The 16,420-nt window shown below is 39.7% G+C and overlaps 1 protein-coding gene across 1 annotated transcript in view; it reads left to right on the forward strand.

Moving 5' to 3' along the window:
* osbpl3b (oxysterol binding protein-like 3b) overlaps positions 1-16,420 on the forward strand; it is an 88,638-nt gene that overhangs the window by 18,519 nt on the left and 53,699 nt on the right. Inside the window, exon 2 of the mRNA XM_082150292.1 lies at positions 13,267-13,497. Coding sequence (XP_082006418.1) covers positions 13,402-13,497 — 96 coding nt within the window. The 5' untranslated portion in view covers positions 13,267-13,401. The remainder of the gene's footprint in view (positions 1-13,266; positions 13,498-16,420) is intronic.

Raw genomic sequence — 16,420 nt, forward strand, 5'->3', positions numbered from 1 at the left:
TACATTTACAGTAATTAGGTGTTCTGTGGTTTAATTATATACCTTTAAAATAACAAACTAGAGCGATCATTTAAGGTATATTTCTTTGTGTGTGTGAGAGAGAGTGGGCATCTTACATTTACTGAGACCCCTTGATATCACCCTCTCATTTTCTGAAACATTATAGCACCTCATCCGTCCACTGGCGCCCTGCCTGTACCGCCACTGTCATTCGGTTTTCTGTCAAAGCTTTGTGTGGTAGTTATTTTTGGCATTGTCTGTGCCATGCTCACTTTCAAAAGAAACATACAATACGCTGCACCCTGTGACAGAGAGATTAAATTACAGGGCCGCAGACACGGAGAGAGCTGCCAGTCATCCTATCTCACCTAGCCCATATTACGTCACTCCCTCATCTTTGCGGATGCTGGGGTTACAAGTGCAGGGTCTCGACCCACGAAGGTGCTTTTCACTGTGTCCTTCTGCTGTTCTGCATCTGTGCATAATCCTAATTACTTTTATAGTATGGTCTTTATAATAATGGTCTGCATAAGACCATTAAGATTTTTGCATTATGGCATAATTTTGTACATTCTGCACAACCCTTATAATAATAATAAAAAAAAAAAAAGCTCTTGTAATGCCAAAAGTACGGAGCCCCTGAGGGGACTTTGCAAAAAAATTATAATACGGACTTTAGCGTGCGCACGAGAAACTATCGCGTGCTCACGAGAAAGTTTCGCGTGCGCACGCGTTACAATTTCCGGTTTGGTTATAGTGTCATTACTACAAATGTGGGAAAAGGGATGAGATGAGTGTGCTTGGAGCATGCCTCCAGAGATTTGTCTTATTATAAGGAGTTTGCATTTGAGATTGTTTGTGGACTGTGCTTTACTGTAGGAAAAAAAAGCATGAATATAACATAAATGAATATCAGGTCCCACATCATGGATTACATAATCAGAGAGTAGCCTATTTCTTTTCGTTTTGAATTGTTTTGTTTAAAGACATTTCAAGCTTTCTTCAGATGTATTTCTCATGTATGTGAGGCATACACTGAGTTTCGGTTAATTTATGATGAGATGCGCTCCAGTTCACGTGCAATGCAAGTGACCGCGGCGCGCCAGCGCCTCCATGACTATATTGTCTGCTATATATATATATATACTGAATAATTTGAAAATATAATTTGAATAGAGGATGAAATATGAACTGGGAAGTTCACACAGATAGATACATAGTTACTAAGTAACAAATCCAAGCTGTTATGTTGAATTTGTGTATAATGCAAAGGCAGAGTTGGTTGATCTTGTGATTCTGTTTAGATAGGCTATTGGTCTGTTTCCCTTTCGCCTGCTTCCTTAATAAATAATGAATATGTCATAAATAGTACTAAAAAGAGTCTGCGTGCAGTATTTCTCTGTTATTTCTGTCTATAATTGATGTAGTGTGAGAGGGTCTTGGATTGCCAACAGCATTAATGAATCTTTCATTCAGACCGGCTGCCTGTGGGTTGGAGTACTGTGATGTGTCCCATTTCCCCAGTCTGTCTCTTCTGTCACGTAATGACCTGAGATTCACATATCGCCAATCAGGGGTGTGTTTCCCAAAAGCATTATTAGAGAACAATGGTCACAAGTTCCATCGTTACCAGCATAGTTCAACGAACTTCGTGTGTTTCTCGAAACCATGGTCCCAACAAATATTTGCAAACAACATTGCAAAGTTTTGTGGTTGGAACTAGAGCTCTCGATCTGTGGTTAGAAGCATTATTGGTAAGACATGTGGACTTACATCATGCTGTTGAGCAAAATAAACAAGCAACATACAGTAAATTCAATACATTTTATTCCAAATATATACAAATTCTATTCTACGTCTTTCAGTTTGTCAAGAGAATTAAAGCACTGTGCACCAGGGAACCCTGGAATGATGTAAGAGAGAACTTGCAATTGAATGAAACATTTGGAAATAAAGCAAAACAACAAAGCAAAACAACAAAGAACAAAAATAGCAAAGTAGTCTTCAGATGCCATGTTCGTTATTTTACAGCAATAATCTGACATTAATTCGATCTAGAGCAGATTAATTGGTTGACATTATGAGTCCACCACCTGTGTGACGTCATTATCTATATATTTTTTAACCAACGTGGTTCGAACGACGGATGTGCGACAAAGTTACGTTTTGGGAAACAGTCGTGAGTTACTTTCTATAATTATGCATTGTACTATGGTGGTTAAATAAGCAGCAAGTAGTGACTTGAGACTGATCATACACAATTATTTGTTATATTCCATAACTGATCAACCAGACCCCTAACCCAAGAAACAAACTAGGTGTCTGGAAAGTATCCCCAAACCGCAACTAACACCAAGAACAAAACAGGCCTCTGGTTACCATGATAACAAAGACCAATCATCAAGATAAGAGTTTCACTCTAAATTCACTTTGAAACAGACAAATGTACCCCTTTTCTATTCAGTCCATCCCAATCCTATTCCCCTTAATAATCACTTGAGATATATACAATCATGTATCCAATTTTCCTATGTAATCATATGTTCTTTTATATTGTTTTGCCTGTATATTGTCAGCCTGTATTAATACTTGATCAAGATCACACATATACTGTTTCTATTTTATTTCCTGAATGATAATTTACAATAAATGTCGATAGTATTATACGACTCTTTAATAGTTTCTCCATCAACCACCAATCAAATTACATATGCAAAACACCATGCTTTAGCTGGGTAAAGGGGCAATGCGCACGGAATGGAAAGGGCTTGAATGAAGCGCGTTTGGCTCTAGATAAAAATATTAGAGGATATAGCGCTAAATGATCATTACCATAAAAGTTTTTTCAATGTTTTTTCAACAGAAGACAGAAATTTGTTATTTACTGAAAATCTTGACAGCCGCTCTTGCACACCGTCCACACTCAGGGATGGTCATTCTTGTCAGTCAGATCTCTTCAATTAATGGCTTGATCGGGAACACAAAACCGGTCTGAATAATTTGAGCTTATCAGAACTTGCTGACTGGTCACAGCAGTACAGAAGAAGAAAGTTATCAGTGTATAATGACAACAATTTCAATCTGTTCCTTCAGAAGGCATGCAATAGTCTACGAGTCACATAGTCTATTTTATGATTCCATTATGTACTTTTGTGTCCATTTTGAAGCTTGAAATCTTCGTTCACTTCAATTGCATAGAGAAGTTATTTAAAATGTCTCTTTTTGTGTTCCATGGAACAAAGTTAAATGGGCTTGAAATGACATGAGGGGGAGTAAATGATGCCAGAATATGTATTTTTTGCTGGACTGTTTCTTTGAAGCTCAAGTCGAGTGCTCGAGCTCCTTTATTACAGACGGCAAGCTGCAACTTAAAAAGGATCTTATGAACATATAAACTCAACAAAAGTGCTATTTAAGGATCAGTCAGGATTTAAGCATCAAATTCCTAAGAAAGAACGTGAAAAACATAAATCGCTCATGTCTAACTGATATCCAACGTCTATATTTACAACTGTGTTCGTGTGTTGGCATATTGGAAAATAGCCTGTACTGTATTCAACTGTACGCATGACAGTAAGACGTGACTGAATGCCCAGAGATAAACGTTCTTTAGATAAACGGCCTGCTTCGTAAAGCTAGAGTTACATGCCGTGTGCATGTGTTTGCACTTCTGCTGGTCTTTGTAAGCTGGTTATTGTGTGTGTGTTTGCATGGTTTATGCTTCTGTGCACATGTATGTTTGCATATTCCTGCTTGTGAATAAGGTTAGTTAATGCATGTCCATGGATTTTTTTTTATCAGCATGTAGATTTTACAACGCAGGCTCGTTAGAAAAACGTGCTTATGGCGACATTTCTGAAAAATGATATTATGTTGCTTCTTGCCCATATCGCAACACTTTTAAAATGAAACGTACAGTGAGTGGCACTAAATCATGTTCCGAAACAAATGAATGTGAATCTGGCAGTGTTTTGTTACGCTGGTTGTTGTATGTATTGCAGCTGTTAGCTAATAAAATGTCTGGTGAATGGCACTAAAAGCATTATTCTCTATCACGTTTGAAAATAACTTATCTACACTAAACCCTAACCTAAACCTAACTGATAGTGTTATCAAAAGCAAATGTGAGATAAAAACCCATTTGCCAAAGCAACCATGGCATTTTATCTTGCTTCAACAAGTCTGTGAGCTCTTTTATTGTGACTTGTGTCACACAGGACTCATATCAGAGCGCTCCTCATTGCAAGTGCAGTGCTGTACCAGGTGAGCTACTGAGCAAGTTTACTACAAAAACTATACATATGGAGCTGGCTTGCATGTAAATGTCAAAATGTATTTGTTTACAAATCATGCACTATAAATAATTAATAAACTGCCTCGTAAGCATAACTTGTGAAGGAATAAAAGTTGTTGGAGTCTCTAGTAGTCGTTTACTGCATCTATGGTCATTTGAGCTAGCAACTGCCATGAAATGCATAGATATGTTTTTGAAGTTTTGCAAAAATGGGTACTAACTAGCCTCAATCCCAGTGTAGGATTTAGCTGTCTCTTAATTTATTGTTCACTAGTGTTCACACGTAACGGTCATACTATCAAAATCATCTCAAGTTCACGTTGAATAAGGTATAAGCAGAAATGTCCTCTTTTCCAGGCAAAACGATGCCAACGTTTGTACAAATACTTGTTTGGGTTTGTGCGGTATGTTTCAAATGTTGTGTGTAAATGAAAATATCGGAACGGACTTCAGTCAGCGCTGTCAATCATTGACCGCTGTCAATCATTGACCGCTGTCAATCATTGACCAAAGTCAAGTCAAGCTAAGATGAATATTATATTCTAGTATAAAAGATGATTAATGTTGTGCAGTTAGTCTGAGCTGTAAACATAGGCTAGTTTCATGTTCAGTTGAGCTTGATTGGACGTGTCTCTTAAGCTAGGCTCAAACTACAGGTGTTTCAGGTCGATTTATGACAGATTTATGACCAATTTATGACCGATTTACCCCTCTGACATTCTGAGAAAAAATCGTGTCCAGAGATTCGGTCGGTTCCGATGGTCGGCCAAGATTATGTGGTAATGTGAGGCGTTTACAGATCAAATTTTTAAACTCCCGATCTGCTCGCAGACGCATTGAGCTGCCCCAACAATATCAAACGTTTAATATTTAGGATTTTAAATATAGATGATTACGACTATGATTCGTCAGTAATTCCACAATAGATAATGAGAGACAAGTCTACAAGGAGACGGAAGTGACGGAACTTTTGAAATGGCGACCCCAAAACAAGCAGCTGTACGGGTCCAGTGGACAACGGACATGCAGGAACGGCTTTATAATGTCTCCTCATATAATGTATACAGCAAGTTGCGGCATCACAGTATCCATTTTGTTTATATCCGCTTCCCCATGAAACCCCTGAAAAGATGGGTCTTGGTCTGCTTTCAAACGAACTCTGGTGTGGTTCGACTGCAATATGAACACAACATGGAACAAAGACATCTAAACGAACCAAAAACAGGACGTGATGTCTCAAGATGTGACACTAAAAAGGACAGAATAATCAAGCACACCTGATTTTTCTCATCATAGCTATGTTAGCTACGTTGCCCATTACAGTTCGGTACTGGCGTCGGAGCTGCCGTCTCCTTGCAGCAGATCTTTGTTTGTGTGAGCAATGGAGGAAAATTTTTGGTAATGTTTTGTCTCCTTTACACATGTCATAAGCTCTTCACGAGTTCTCAGCTGGAAAAAATACCATCGGATAATATACGTCATAAAAGTAGGGTTTTTGAACGCTAAGTGAGCCAGGACTAAATGTATTATTTTCTTTTTTGGTCCTAACCAAAAGACCAAACTAAAATTTTAAACACACCCTAAATGTGTAATTAAACCGTCTAAATCGGGGTGTCAAACTCAGTTCCTGGAGGGCCACAGTCCATTTATATATATTCGGCAATTGTCATGATGATGATGGGCTACTTATATTGAAATATTAATTTTAAAGAAAAAAACTTGTAATTCTTTTTATCTATTTCAATCAACCTTTTGTCTTTAAAATAGTTAAAAACATTTGAATTGCAAATATTCCAAATAAAATTAGGTTATTTAAAGCTGCATGCATAATGATTTAAGAATTAGAAAAATGCAGTTTAATTTTCAAGTATATTATATTACAATGCAGAATATAAATTCCCACAAGTATTTAATGTCAGCTACTTATGTGTGTGCGTCTACGTGTATGGCCGCATGTAAAGTATTTGTGTGTGTTGAGTGTGAACAGTGGAAAGTGAATGAATAAATAATTGGGGCGGCACACAGAGGCAGCTGCTCTCTGTTGGCTTCTGAAGTGGCGTGGGGTGAGGTGAGACAGGCGGCGGTGGAGAGTGCCGTTTACTCACAACCAGGAGTCTGTTTACCGGAACAAACCAGTCGCCATAGCTACTTAAAGCGAGCACATGCTGAGACCGTAATTAGCCGTATTTGTATCCTCGATTGCTCAGTAAGAGGTTTAGGAAGTTGCGGTCAATTCAAACAATCAAATTATCTGAGATAAAAAGAAACACACAAACTCCAATAAAAAGGAGAAAGTTGAATGAGAATATCCAGCTGTCACTTAACCTGAAGTTGCATCTAGAAACAAATAGATAACAATTCTTTCTTAGTGTTTTAAAGGTTGCAACAGCACCCAGTAAAAGTGATAATGATAACTCAAATTACTATTAGCACAGTGATGAGGTGCTTAAAGGGATGGTTCGGAGTAAAATCAACCTAGGGTCCTTTGCACCTAGCCTGGCTCCGCCCTCCTGCGTACTTCCGCTCAATTTTATTTCCCTTCAGTACTACGTCTGGGATTGTGGTGTATTCTTTGGTTTTCTCCGGCCAAATTTTTGGCGATCCAATAGTTTTAAACTTCAACAGAATACCCGCCTACAAGGAAGTTAACGCTTGTCAATGGAGAGAGGCCAGACCCTCTGTACAAATGAAATGTACGAGAGTCTGGTAGAACCAGGCTACTTTGCACCATGACCTTGAGCCAAACACCCCCCCCAGAAGCCTTTTTTCCCTTGGTAAAGTTAGAGCTTATTTTGAAATATCAGCCGGATGGCTTAGTGCAGGCACTAATGGATCCTTGGATGTATCTCGTAAATTACCCCACTAATAATGCCCAGAATGGTACCAAAATTATACAGTAGTACAAATAGGTTCTGTACTCATAAAGCGAGGCATTGGAAAGTTTGTAAGTATATCAGGAGTTAAATAACACTTGCCTGATGGCTCATGCTACTGCTAACACGGACGTCGACGTCACTTTGGTTTGGGAAAAGCACGTAAAAGTCCTGGCAGAAAGCGATGCATAAGGATGTAGTGTAACGACAAATTATAATTTTTTCCAAAGTGTTAACAACTTAGTGTTAACTAATAATTGTTGCAAACTGGTACTACCAACAAAATATTAGTGCATTCCTGGAACTGGGCATCGTTACACTACATCCTTATGCATCGCTTTCTGCCAGGGCTTTTACATGCTTTTTCCAAACCACTGAAGTGGTGTCGACGTCCGGGTTAGGATGAGCCGTCAGGCAAGTGTTATTTAAATAAACTCCTGATGTACTTACAAACTTTCCAATGCCTCGTTTTATGAGTACAGAACCTATTTGTACCTAGATTGAGTTCAACAGCATTATTTTGTGGTTACAGACTATTTTGGCGTTTTTCAACATGTACAGTAGTGACACATTGACAAAAATGGCATTGATGAAATTCACGAGTGTCACAGGGGACCCTTTTGAATGTCAATTTTAATATCAAGTGGAAATGGTAACCTGTCTCGGCTATCCACTTTGGATACAAGATTGATGTTTTTATGACTGGATGTGGTTAATGCAGATCACTCTCTCAGCATCTTTTCTAGTCTGAAGATTTTCAGTCATCCAAGTCATAGCTTGTCAGTTAAAAAAAACACGTCTCCACACTGCTGCATTATAAAAAACGCAGATTTCTCCATTCTCACAGGAAGTGATTAAACCTTAAATTGTTGATGTGCAACAGACACATGATGATGATTATTAGCTTAAGAGTCGACATACTCATTTACACAATTTCCTATCGTATCCTGCTCCAAGAGAAGAGAAAGTATAATTTTACTAAAAGAAGGAGTAAACGGCCGAAAGAGAGAGAGAGAGTGTGAGAGAGAGATTTGCAAGAAAGTATGTGTGTTTCTATTGACTTCCACAGGCTGATGGAAATGAAGGGGTGTTTGATTGTGGAGTGCTGAACTAATCTAATTAACCTTGCTGCATTCCTGTGTCCCACATTGTGACCTGTGCCGCTGCTCATAATGAAAAAAGTGAGAGAGAGAGAGAGAGAGAGAGAGAGAGAGAGAGAGAGAATATGCTTTTCAAAATGTCATCAAAATACATACTAGTAATCTGCTGAAAAAGAAAACATTAATCTCAGCCAATATAAAATGCACATGCCTTGCACACATAAGACTCACTACCACAAACCATAAACAATTCATGGATAAACATACAGTATATAAAATAATATAGATGCGTAGTTACTGAATGTCGACAGTAGCCCTATATGTGAGAACATTTTATAGAGCTTGCTATTCTATTACTAATAAATTCTAATCATATACCGGGGTTAGGAGGAGGATGCAGAACTGGAAGACGTGATAACCCAGGACGAAGGAGAAGATGAAAGAAAAAAACAGGGCGGCGATGATGGCAGGAGGAGCCAGGGAGTAGACGAAGGCAGGAGGAGCCAGGTGGGAACCCAAAGCCCGACGGAACCGAAGGGGTGAAGGGATGAGGCAAAGCAAAAGGCCAGAAAGTCTTTGGTGCAGGCAGACGAATGACTGGATGGACGAGGGCGTCCGGTAGAGCCATGAGGATGACAGTCCAAGGTGGAGCTGTTTGGCCGAGGTGGAATGACGGGCTCGGCAGCTCGAGGTGGAGGAGGCTGGCGGAGCTGTTGACCATAAGACCCGAGGCAGATCCGCGCAGCAGAGTGGAGTAAACAGAAGAGATGCCGAGGAAGGTGGAAGGAGAGGCGGGCTGAGGGACTGGTTGGCTTGGGTAGAGGAGGCTGCAGAGATAGGCTGGGTTGTATTATCCTCAACGAAGGAGACTTGGAGCTGGGCAGGGCCAGCAGAGATGCTGGAGACTTGGAGCTGGCTGGGACCAGCGAGGCCAAGAGAAAACCCTCTTCCTCAAACAATAATACAGAAACCTTGACAAGCTCACCCTCAGCAATGGTAGTATGGGCGGGGCTCCATTCCATTCCCTCGAACTCCACGATGATACCTACAGGTACTGACGATGTTGTTGGCTCACGCACCTGGTCAGACATACTGTTGGGCTCAGGCTCCAGGGCGAGGTATGGCTCGGGTCATTTCAAGCGCTCTCTCGATCCCTGCGTTGGGCTCAGGAATAATGTCCGTGTTGGGTGTTGTTGGTGACTGGCTGGTCTCTGGAGTTGGCCTCACCCGAGAGGCATACGGTCATGGGGGAGTTGTTGTTAGCCAGCACCCACTCCAGCAAATGTCCCTCAAGGACCATCACGGTCAGGGCGTGCCTTATACTGCTAATTTAAGCTGGTCAGGAAAAACACACACAGATAGGGTAGGCAGGAGAAGGTGGTAAGGAAAGCCGGGTCTAAAAAGTCACTTGTGTGGCTTCATCTTTCTGCTCTATACAGAGCAATCTGACCACAGGAAGATCCATTTCTTGTTAGGTTCGGTCTTCTGTAACATTGTGGGTGTAGTAAAACTACATTGTGTCTCAGCTCAGGTGCTACATTACCTGCATTCTCATGCGCTGTCAAAATAAGCTATCCGGCGCGTTCAGAATTGAAGTATGCTTCCGACACTTATTTTTGACAATTTACAAAATAACAAGTGTCAGCTAACATATCAGCCTTGGTGAGATACTGTATATCGGTCTGTAGGTTTGTGAATAATCAAATAAACAAGCACAAAAATATATATTTTTAAATTTTCTAACATTTAATAGGCTTAAAGTTAAAACATTATTTTTATTAGCATAATTTTTAGGGATGTCCCGATCCGATCCACAGCATCGGTATCGTGCCGATACTGGCCCAAAACGCTAGATCGGATATCGGAGGGGAGAAAAAAAAATTATCCGATACCTATGATCCGATACCCATTAGGGGTGGAACGGTACGTATTCATACTGAACATACGTTCGGTGCATGGATTTACACAGAGAATACACGGTATAAAAATAAATAAAACTTGCGTGCACATTAATTAATGTAATACGGAACTAACTGTTAGATACGCGCATATGCGGGTTCTTATAGGGACACCTAATCTGTAGCCCCGCCTTAGCTCTGAACGCGCGTCTATACCATAGACAGTATAAGAAGTGGACAGAGTCATCTCTTTGGAACTCAATTGAGACAAGTGAAGCCCGTTTTCAGCGATTTCTTAGGACTTCCGTTCCTGACGCGGAGACTCAAACCGAGCTTGACGACGTAGATGTGACGTGAGCAACCCGTCTGTCCTCTAGTAGCTGTGCCGAGAGAAATCTGAATCATTCCCTTCCGAATCTTGCAGAGACGGAGAGTGTGAGTAGGAGCTGTCCATGAGCTAAGAGCAGGATAAACTTTTGCTAGGTATTCTGATTAATTATTTTGTAATTTTGCCTCTACGTCCCCCCGATTGACCGCGAGCTTCTCCTCCCGTCCATACGGTAATCTCTCTACTGTGCGACAGAGAGTCGTGTGGTTATGACGCAATCGTTAGCCTACTTTTACAAAAACTGCTTCTATGGGGCCATAACGTAAGATACAAGGTAATGGAGCCTTTTATACATTGTCGTGTTTCTTTAGAAATAAATAATGGACAAATGGAGTCTTCAAACGCCTCAGATGTAAAGTTATTCACTGTCAAAGTGACGCCAAAATGAATGGGAGTCAATGGGATGCTAACAGCAGGTGAAGTTCTGCTACAAGATGGTGGCACGCGGCCGGCTTCAACTTCCGGTCGACTTCCTTCCCGCTTGGTCTATACGCTGATTTCACGCAGCCGCCATTTTGAAATCGAAAGTGAGGCTCCGGTGGGAAGAACTCCGGAAGTAAAGATAAACAACAATGCCTTGGATTACCAACCTAAAGCTGCTGCCGCGATTTACACTATTGGATGTTACTATTCAATATAGGAAAAAAAATATTTTATTTATAAATGCATTTCACTGTATATAGTCTAAAGTATGAAAGAAATGTATGTAAATTTTTAGAATTGACACCATCATTAAACACAACAATACGCCATCGCATTCACGACTCTCCTGTGATTAAAGGCGACACTTCCGGTTTTCTTCCCACCGGAGCCTCGCTTTCGATTTCAAAAATAACGGCTGCGTGAAATCAGCGTATATCGCTTCAAACGTTCACTTTATCATAATACGCGCGCGGCGCGTCCTATTCGCTTTGAACGCGCGAATGGATTCAAACTGTTCAAGCATCGAACTAGACGCGATAGACACGAATTTGACGTTCTATTCGCGTTTGGTGTGAACGCAGCAAAATGAACAGGCTGCGATGTCAAGATTGCAATGCTGGTGAGTGTGTGTGTGTGTGTGTGTGTCAGAGAGAGAGAGGCACGGGCGCGATCGAACAGTGGAAACGTAAAAACATACTCCGTCATTTTCATACAGGACATCATTAAAACTGCAAAAAGTGTTTAGCCTACTTATATTTGTGTAAAACACAACATTGTGCTTTTGCCAATCTGTAAACTCTTGTCAAACTGACTGTCACCCAAAATCACATACACACACACACACACACACACACACACACACACACACACACACACACACACACACACACACACACACACACACACACACACACACACACACACACACACTGTTTAAAAGCAAAAATGATCTCATCTTTTGGACATTCATCATATTGCATTGGTTTTCATTTCTAAAACAGCACAAATCTGTTTATTTTTAAGTTAGACATTCTACATTGAATAAAACAGAAAATCAAATCATGTTTTTAATGGTAGTATTATTTTATACAGAAATAAATTATTTATAATTCAGATGAGAATAAAGTTAAAGTTAATTAAAATTTTAAGGAAACAAATATATTGATCTGAAATATAGCAAATTAATTTTAAATTCATTCAGGTTACCAAACATATCTCAAGGTCTTTTGAATAAAGGGTGGCAGTCTTTCATTATCAACTGTTGTTGTGGACTATATGGAGAAGTATTAGTTCTCCATTTGAGTGAGATGTTTTTATGTGGCTAATTGTGCAAAGTGCTTCCATATATTTTATTATTAGTAGTATTAGTTCAAGAATAAAATAAAAATATCGGATTGATATCGGTATCGGCAAATAGCCAAAGCTGCGGAAACGGTATCGGTATCGGAAGTGAAAAAGTGGTATCGGGACATCCCTAATAATTTTCATAATAGAATACATAATGTCAAATGTATATTAAATAGAACCCATAGGTGTATTTAAACTTAATGTGACAGTTATTATATATATATATATACAGTTGACGTAATATATATATATATATATATATATATATATATATATATATATATATATATGTGTGTGTGTGTGTCAGTGTGGGTATGTGTGTTTGACTTGTACACCACACCCTGTAACCTCAGCTATTATTTGACACTAGGCACAGTACACACAGGTAACATGAGTATGCATATGGTATTGTCGTGAGTCGTGACACATGACTTCAAACAAACCCAGACACAAAGCAAGTGGATATTTGCATTTTGTTCTCCATTCATGTGAGAACCACACTGAGAGGAAGACAGAGCAGCATGGACGAGATGAGACAGGGAAGGAAGGACGGTTACAACAGAGCAGCGATCACTGACGTCTGTTTCTGCTATAAATGAAGCACAGATTCATAGAGTCAGTGTGTGTTCAGTGTAGCTCCCACACTTTATTTCATAACTCTGTAATCATAATTCAAAGAAGCTGAGTGAGTAGGAGATGGTCTGTGGATGACATCTATAGTATGTCCAGTGATTCACGCTGGCATCTTTCCTCAACACAACCCTCAGATTGTGTATAACGCTGACCAAGCCTTTATGCTTTCAGTTAATTCTGCTATTTGATATCCTGTGGTGGGTGAGTGCTGTTCATTACCTGTACAGATGAAAGCCAGACATCGTGTTGAGGTTGCCTTTCACATACATCTTCTGATCGACCCTTTCTTTCTCTCTTCATCTGTCCACAGGCTCAAAGCTTTGGAAGAACAAGCAAATGGAGACCCACAACTGCTGAGCTATCGGTTCTCCCTCCCTCTTTTCCTTTCTTCCAGCTCCTCCTCTCCCTCTTCTTTTTACGTTCTCCTTTTCACTGAGAGCAGGAGATGAGTTCAGAGGAGAAAAGTTCCACCATGTCCCAGAAGATCTCCTCTCCATCTCATAGCAATAGCAGTTCCTCCTCCAAACATGACAGCAGACAGGTGAGTTTGTGCATGATTTGACAGTAAATGAGTTACATTTATGGAAGTATCACTTTGGTATGTACTATGTAACTCATCCTGCACTTTTGGATGGATAAGAAACCTCAAATCATGTGGCTTGGTGAGGAGAGGTGTTCTAATACTTTTCTAAGCTATCAGAGAATGATTTTTACCTGATGGATGATAAAACGCAAAAAAAAAAAAAGTCTAACTAGCACTATCAAATGAACTGAGGATGAAGAAGACAGACTTCCAGCTCTTTTGTATTAGTGTGTATGATATAAATTAAGACTCTCACTGTTGATTTTCGAGGTTTAATATTTGTCCTGCTGATTCTGCAAATAGGTTGTTGGCATGAAATACTTTTGGGAAATTGACATCCTGTGGTGTGATATGAAATACATAATCTAAAATTCTTTTTAGATAATTTTTTCTCATTATTTCATTGTAAAAAGCATGAAAGCCTGCATACTATGTTCTTTAGGAAGAAAACATATAGAATAAAAGTAAAAAGTGCACATTTTTCAAAAGTAAAATGAGACTTGGCCAGTTCAGTCAGGAAACTCTAGATGGTGGAGACTGAGTCCACCTTGGCATGCAATCTGCTAGCAATCACATAATTTACTATATAGCACAAGTTGTTCAGCTGATTGGTCTCAGCTATATCTGCAGCCAATCAACTTGCTTGCTCAACATTTAAATATACTGGTTCAGAGTTTTCTGTAAGCCGGTCCATCAGCATGCTATCAGATTTTCTCTGATAACTTCCACCTCCCCCAGCACCACCTGTATAAATCTGCTATATGGGAAATTTTATGCATGTATCTTTGTACAGCTTCTGAATATCTGTGTATGTATATTGACAGGAGCAAGTCTCTGTACTTTCTCTGCAGTAGAAGCAGAAATAAAAGCAGAAGAAGCATGCATATCAGATCTAGTCCATCAAGATTAATAAATTAACATTGTCATAACCATTAACATGCTAAAACTGAGGGTTGTCATGACTGAAATATACTTACCCTTACACATTTATATGAAAGTATTTATATAATAATTTAAATTTAAACCTAAAATGTCAAGGAATAAAAATTCCATGCAAACGTGCATCAACTACACAAACATTGAGCCCTATTTTAACGATCTGAAACGCAAGTATTAAACGCGAAACGCAAGTAACTTTGTGGGCGGATCTCGGTTGCTATTATACCGGCGGGATAAATTACTCATGCGCCCGACGCAAATCTAAAATGGGTTGGTCTGAAGTAGCTACATTACTCATAGATTTGGTTTGGGCGTAACGTGAAATAAACCAATCAGAGCATCATCTCACATTCCCTTTAAGAGCAGGCGCGCTTGTTCCATTGCGGATTACTATTACAACGGGGGATTTGACAGGCGCACGCCGGGAGCGGTTCACAGTCAAGGAGACAGACGTTCTCGTCGGGGCCCTAAAAGACAGAAAAGTGACATTGTATGGGGATGAGAGAAACCCACCCAAATAAGCTTAGGTTAAACAGGCGTATAATAATTTTGGTAAATGTGTAAGCAGGATTTATGCCTATTTTTTCACATCTTCATGGACACCACAATGATTTCCGTCATGTGGAATATTTTTCCTTGTAATTATGTATGGTTTGCAAAAATGGCAACTGCTGCGTCTGTGGCACCAGGGAACGTTTGTGCCGGAACACGCCTCCTCTTTTCGCTGAACCGCCACCGGGAGCGCAAGTTCATTCCCTAATTTACAGACGTGCGTCGGGTGCAAAATAGGAATGATACATGCGTCGTTGTACAAAGTAAATTGCGCTGGGTGCAAGATAGGGCCCATTATCTTAAGTTTCAACATAGCAGATATGAGACTCTATTGTAGATCAGCTGTGGTTTGTTATAAATGCCTGATGTTCTGTTTATACTTCTTAGGATGACATGCATCACTTGATACATTTTCTTGATTTAAAAAGATAATGAACAAAACCGTATAAATATTTTACACTGCTCAAAATGAGTTCTTTTTTGTAATTTTCTGAAAGCAAAGGAAAACTTGACGGGCATGACAGATGAAAGCAGAAACCAGTGTACTGGACAAAATATTTTTGGACTTTGTTCAAAAATTTCTCAGCTATTCCTTTCCGCTTTATCTTTGTCTGTCTCATTACCCACTATTCTGAAACACAGTATTAATCCCTCTTCTCTCAGTCAGATGACTGTGTGGGAAATATGAATATCACCGATCTATGAAATGAGCCTTGAGTGCCAGATGAATAAAAACTCAGCAGCCCTTTGCTTTCTTTTTTCCCCCATTTCTTTTCAAAACACAAAAAAATCCTGAAACACTTCCTGAGGCTTTTATGCGAAGGAATTAGTGGCAAACTAATCATCTTCTGTGGAAATGAAGGATAAATACAGCCGGGTTCAAAAGTGCTCTCAGACCTTTGGACACCATTACGTGTCTTCAATCACTCTTTGATCATGCAGGTTTATTTATATTGTGTATAGACTTAATATATCTATGTGCATATGTACACCTGCATGTGTGTGCGTTCATATGCTCTGAGCTCCGGAGGGCGGATGGGTGTCCTTCTCCTCAGATGAACACGCTGACCTGATTATGAGGCTGTAATCTCTAATCTCATCATTTGGTAGCATTATAAAGCTCATTACTCATTCTAAGCAAAGATATGTTTAACTGTTTGGGTGGCCAGTGTTGGGAAGGATACTTTCAAAACGTATTTCGTTACAGAATACATGCCCCAAAATGTAATTTGTAACGTATTCCGTTACGTTACTCAATCTGAGTAACGTATTCTGAATACTTGGATTACTTCCACATTGAATTACATTTTATAAGTGTAGGAATGCGGTGCAGTAATGCGTTCATGTAACATGTAAGGGTGGTGCTGCCAATAAAGCACCTAAAAGCTGT

Source organism: Leuciscus leuciscus, assembly GCF_965113295.1.
Source record: "Leuciscus leuciscus genome assembly, chromosome: 20".
Taxonomy (NCBI): Eukaryota; Metazoa; Chordata; class Actinopteri; order Cypriniformes; family Leuciscidae; genus Leuciscus; species Leuciscus leuciscus.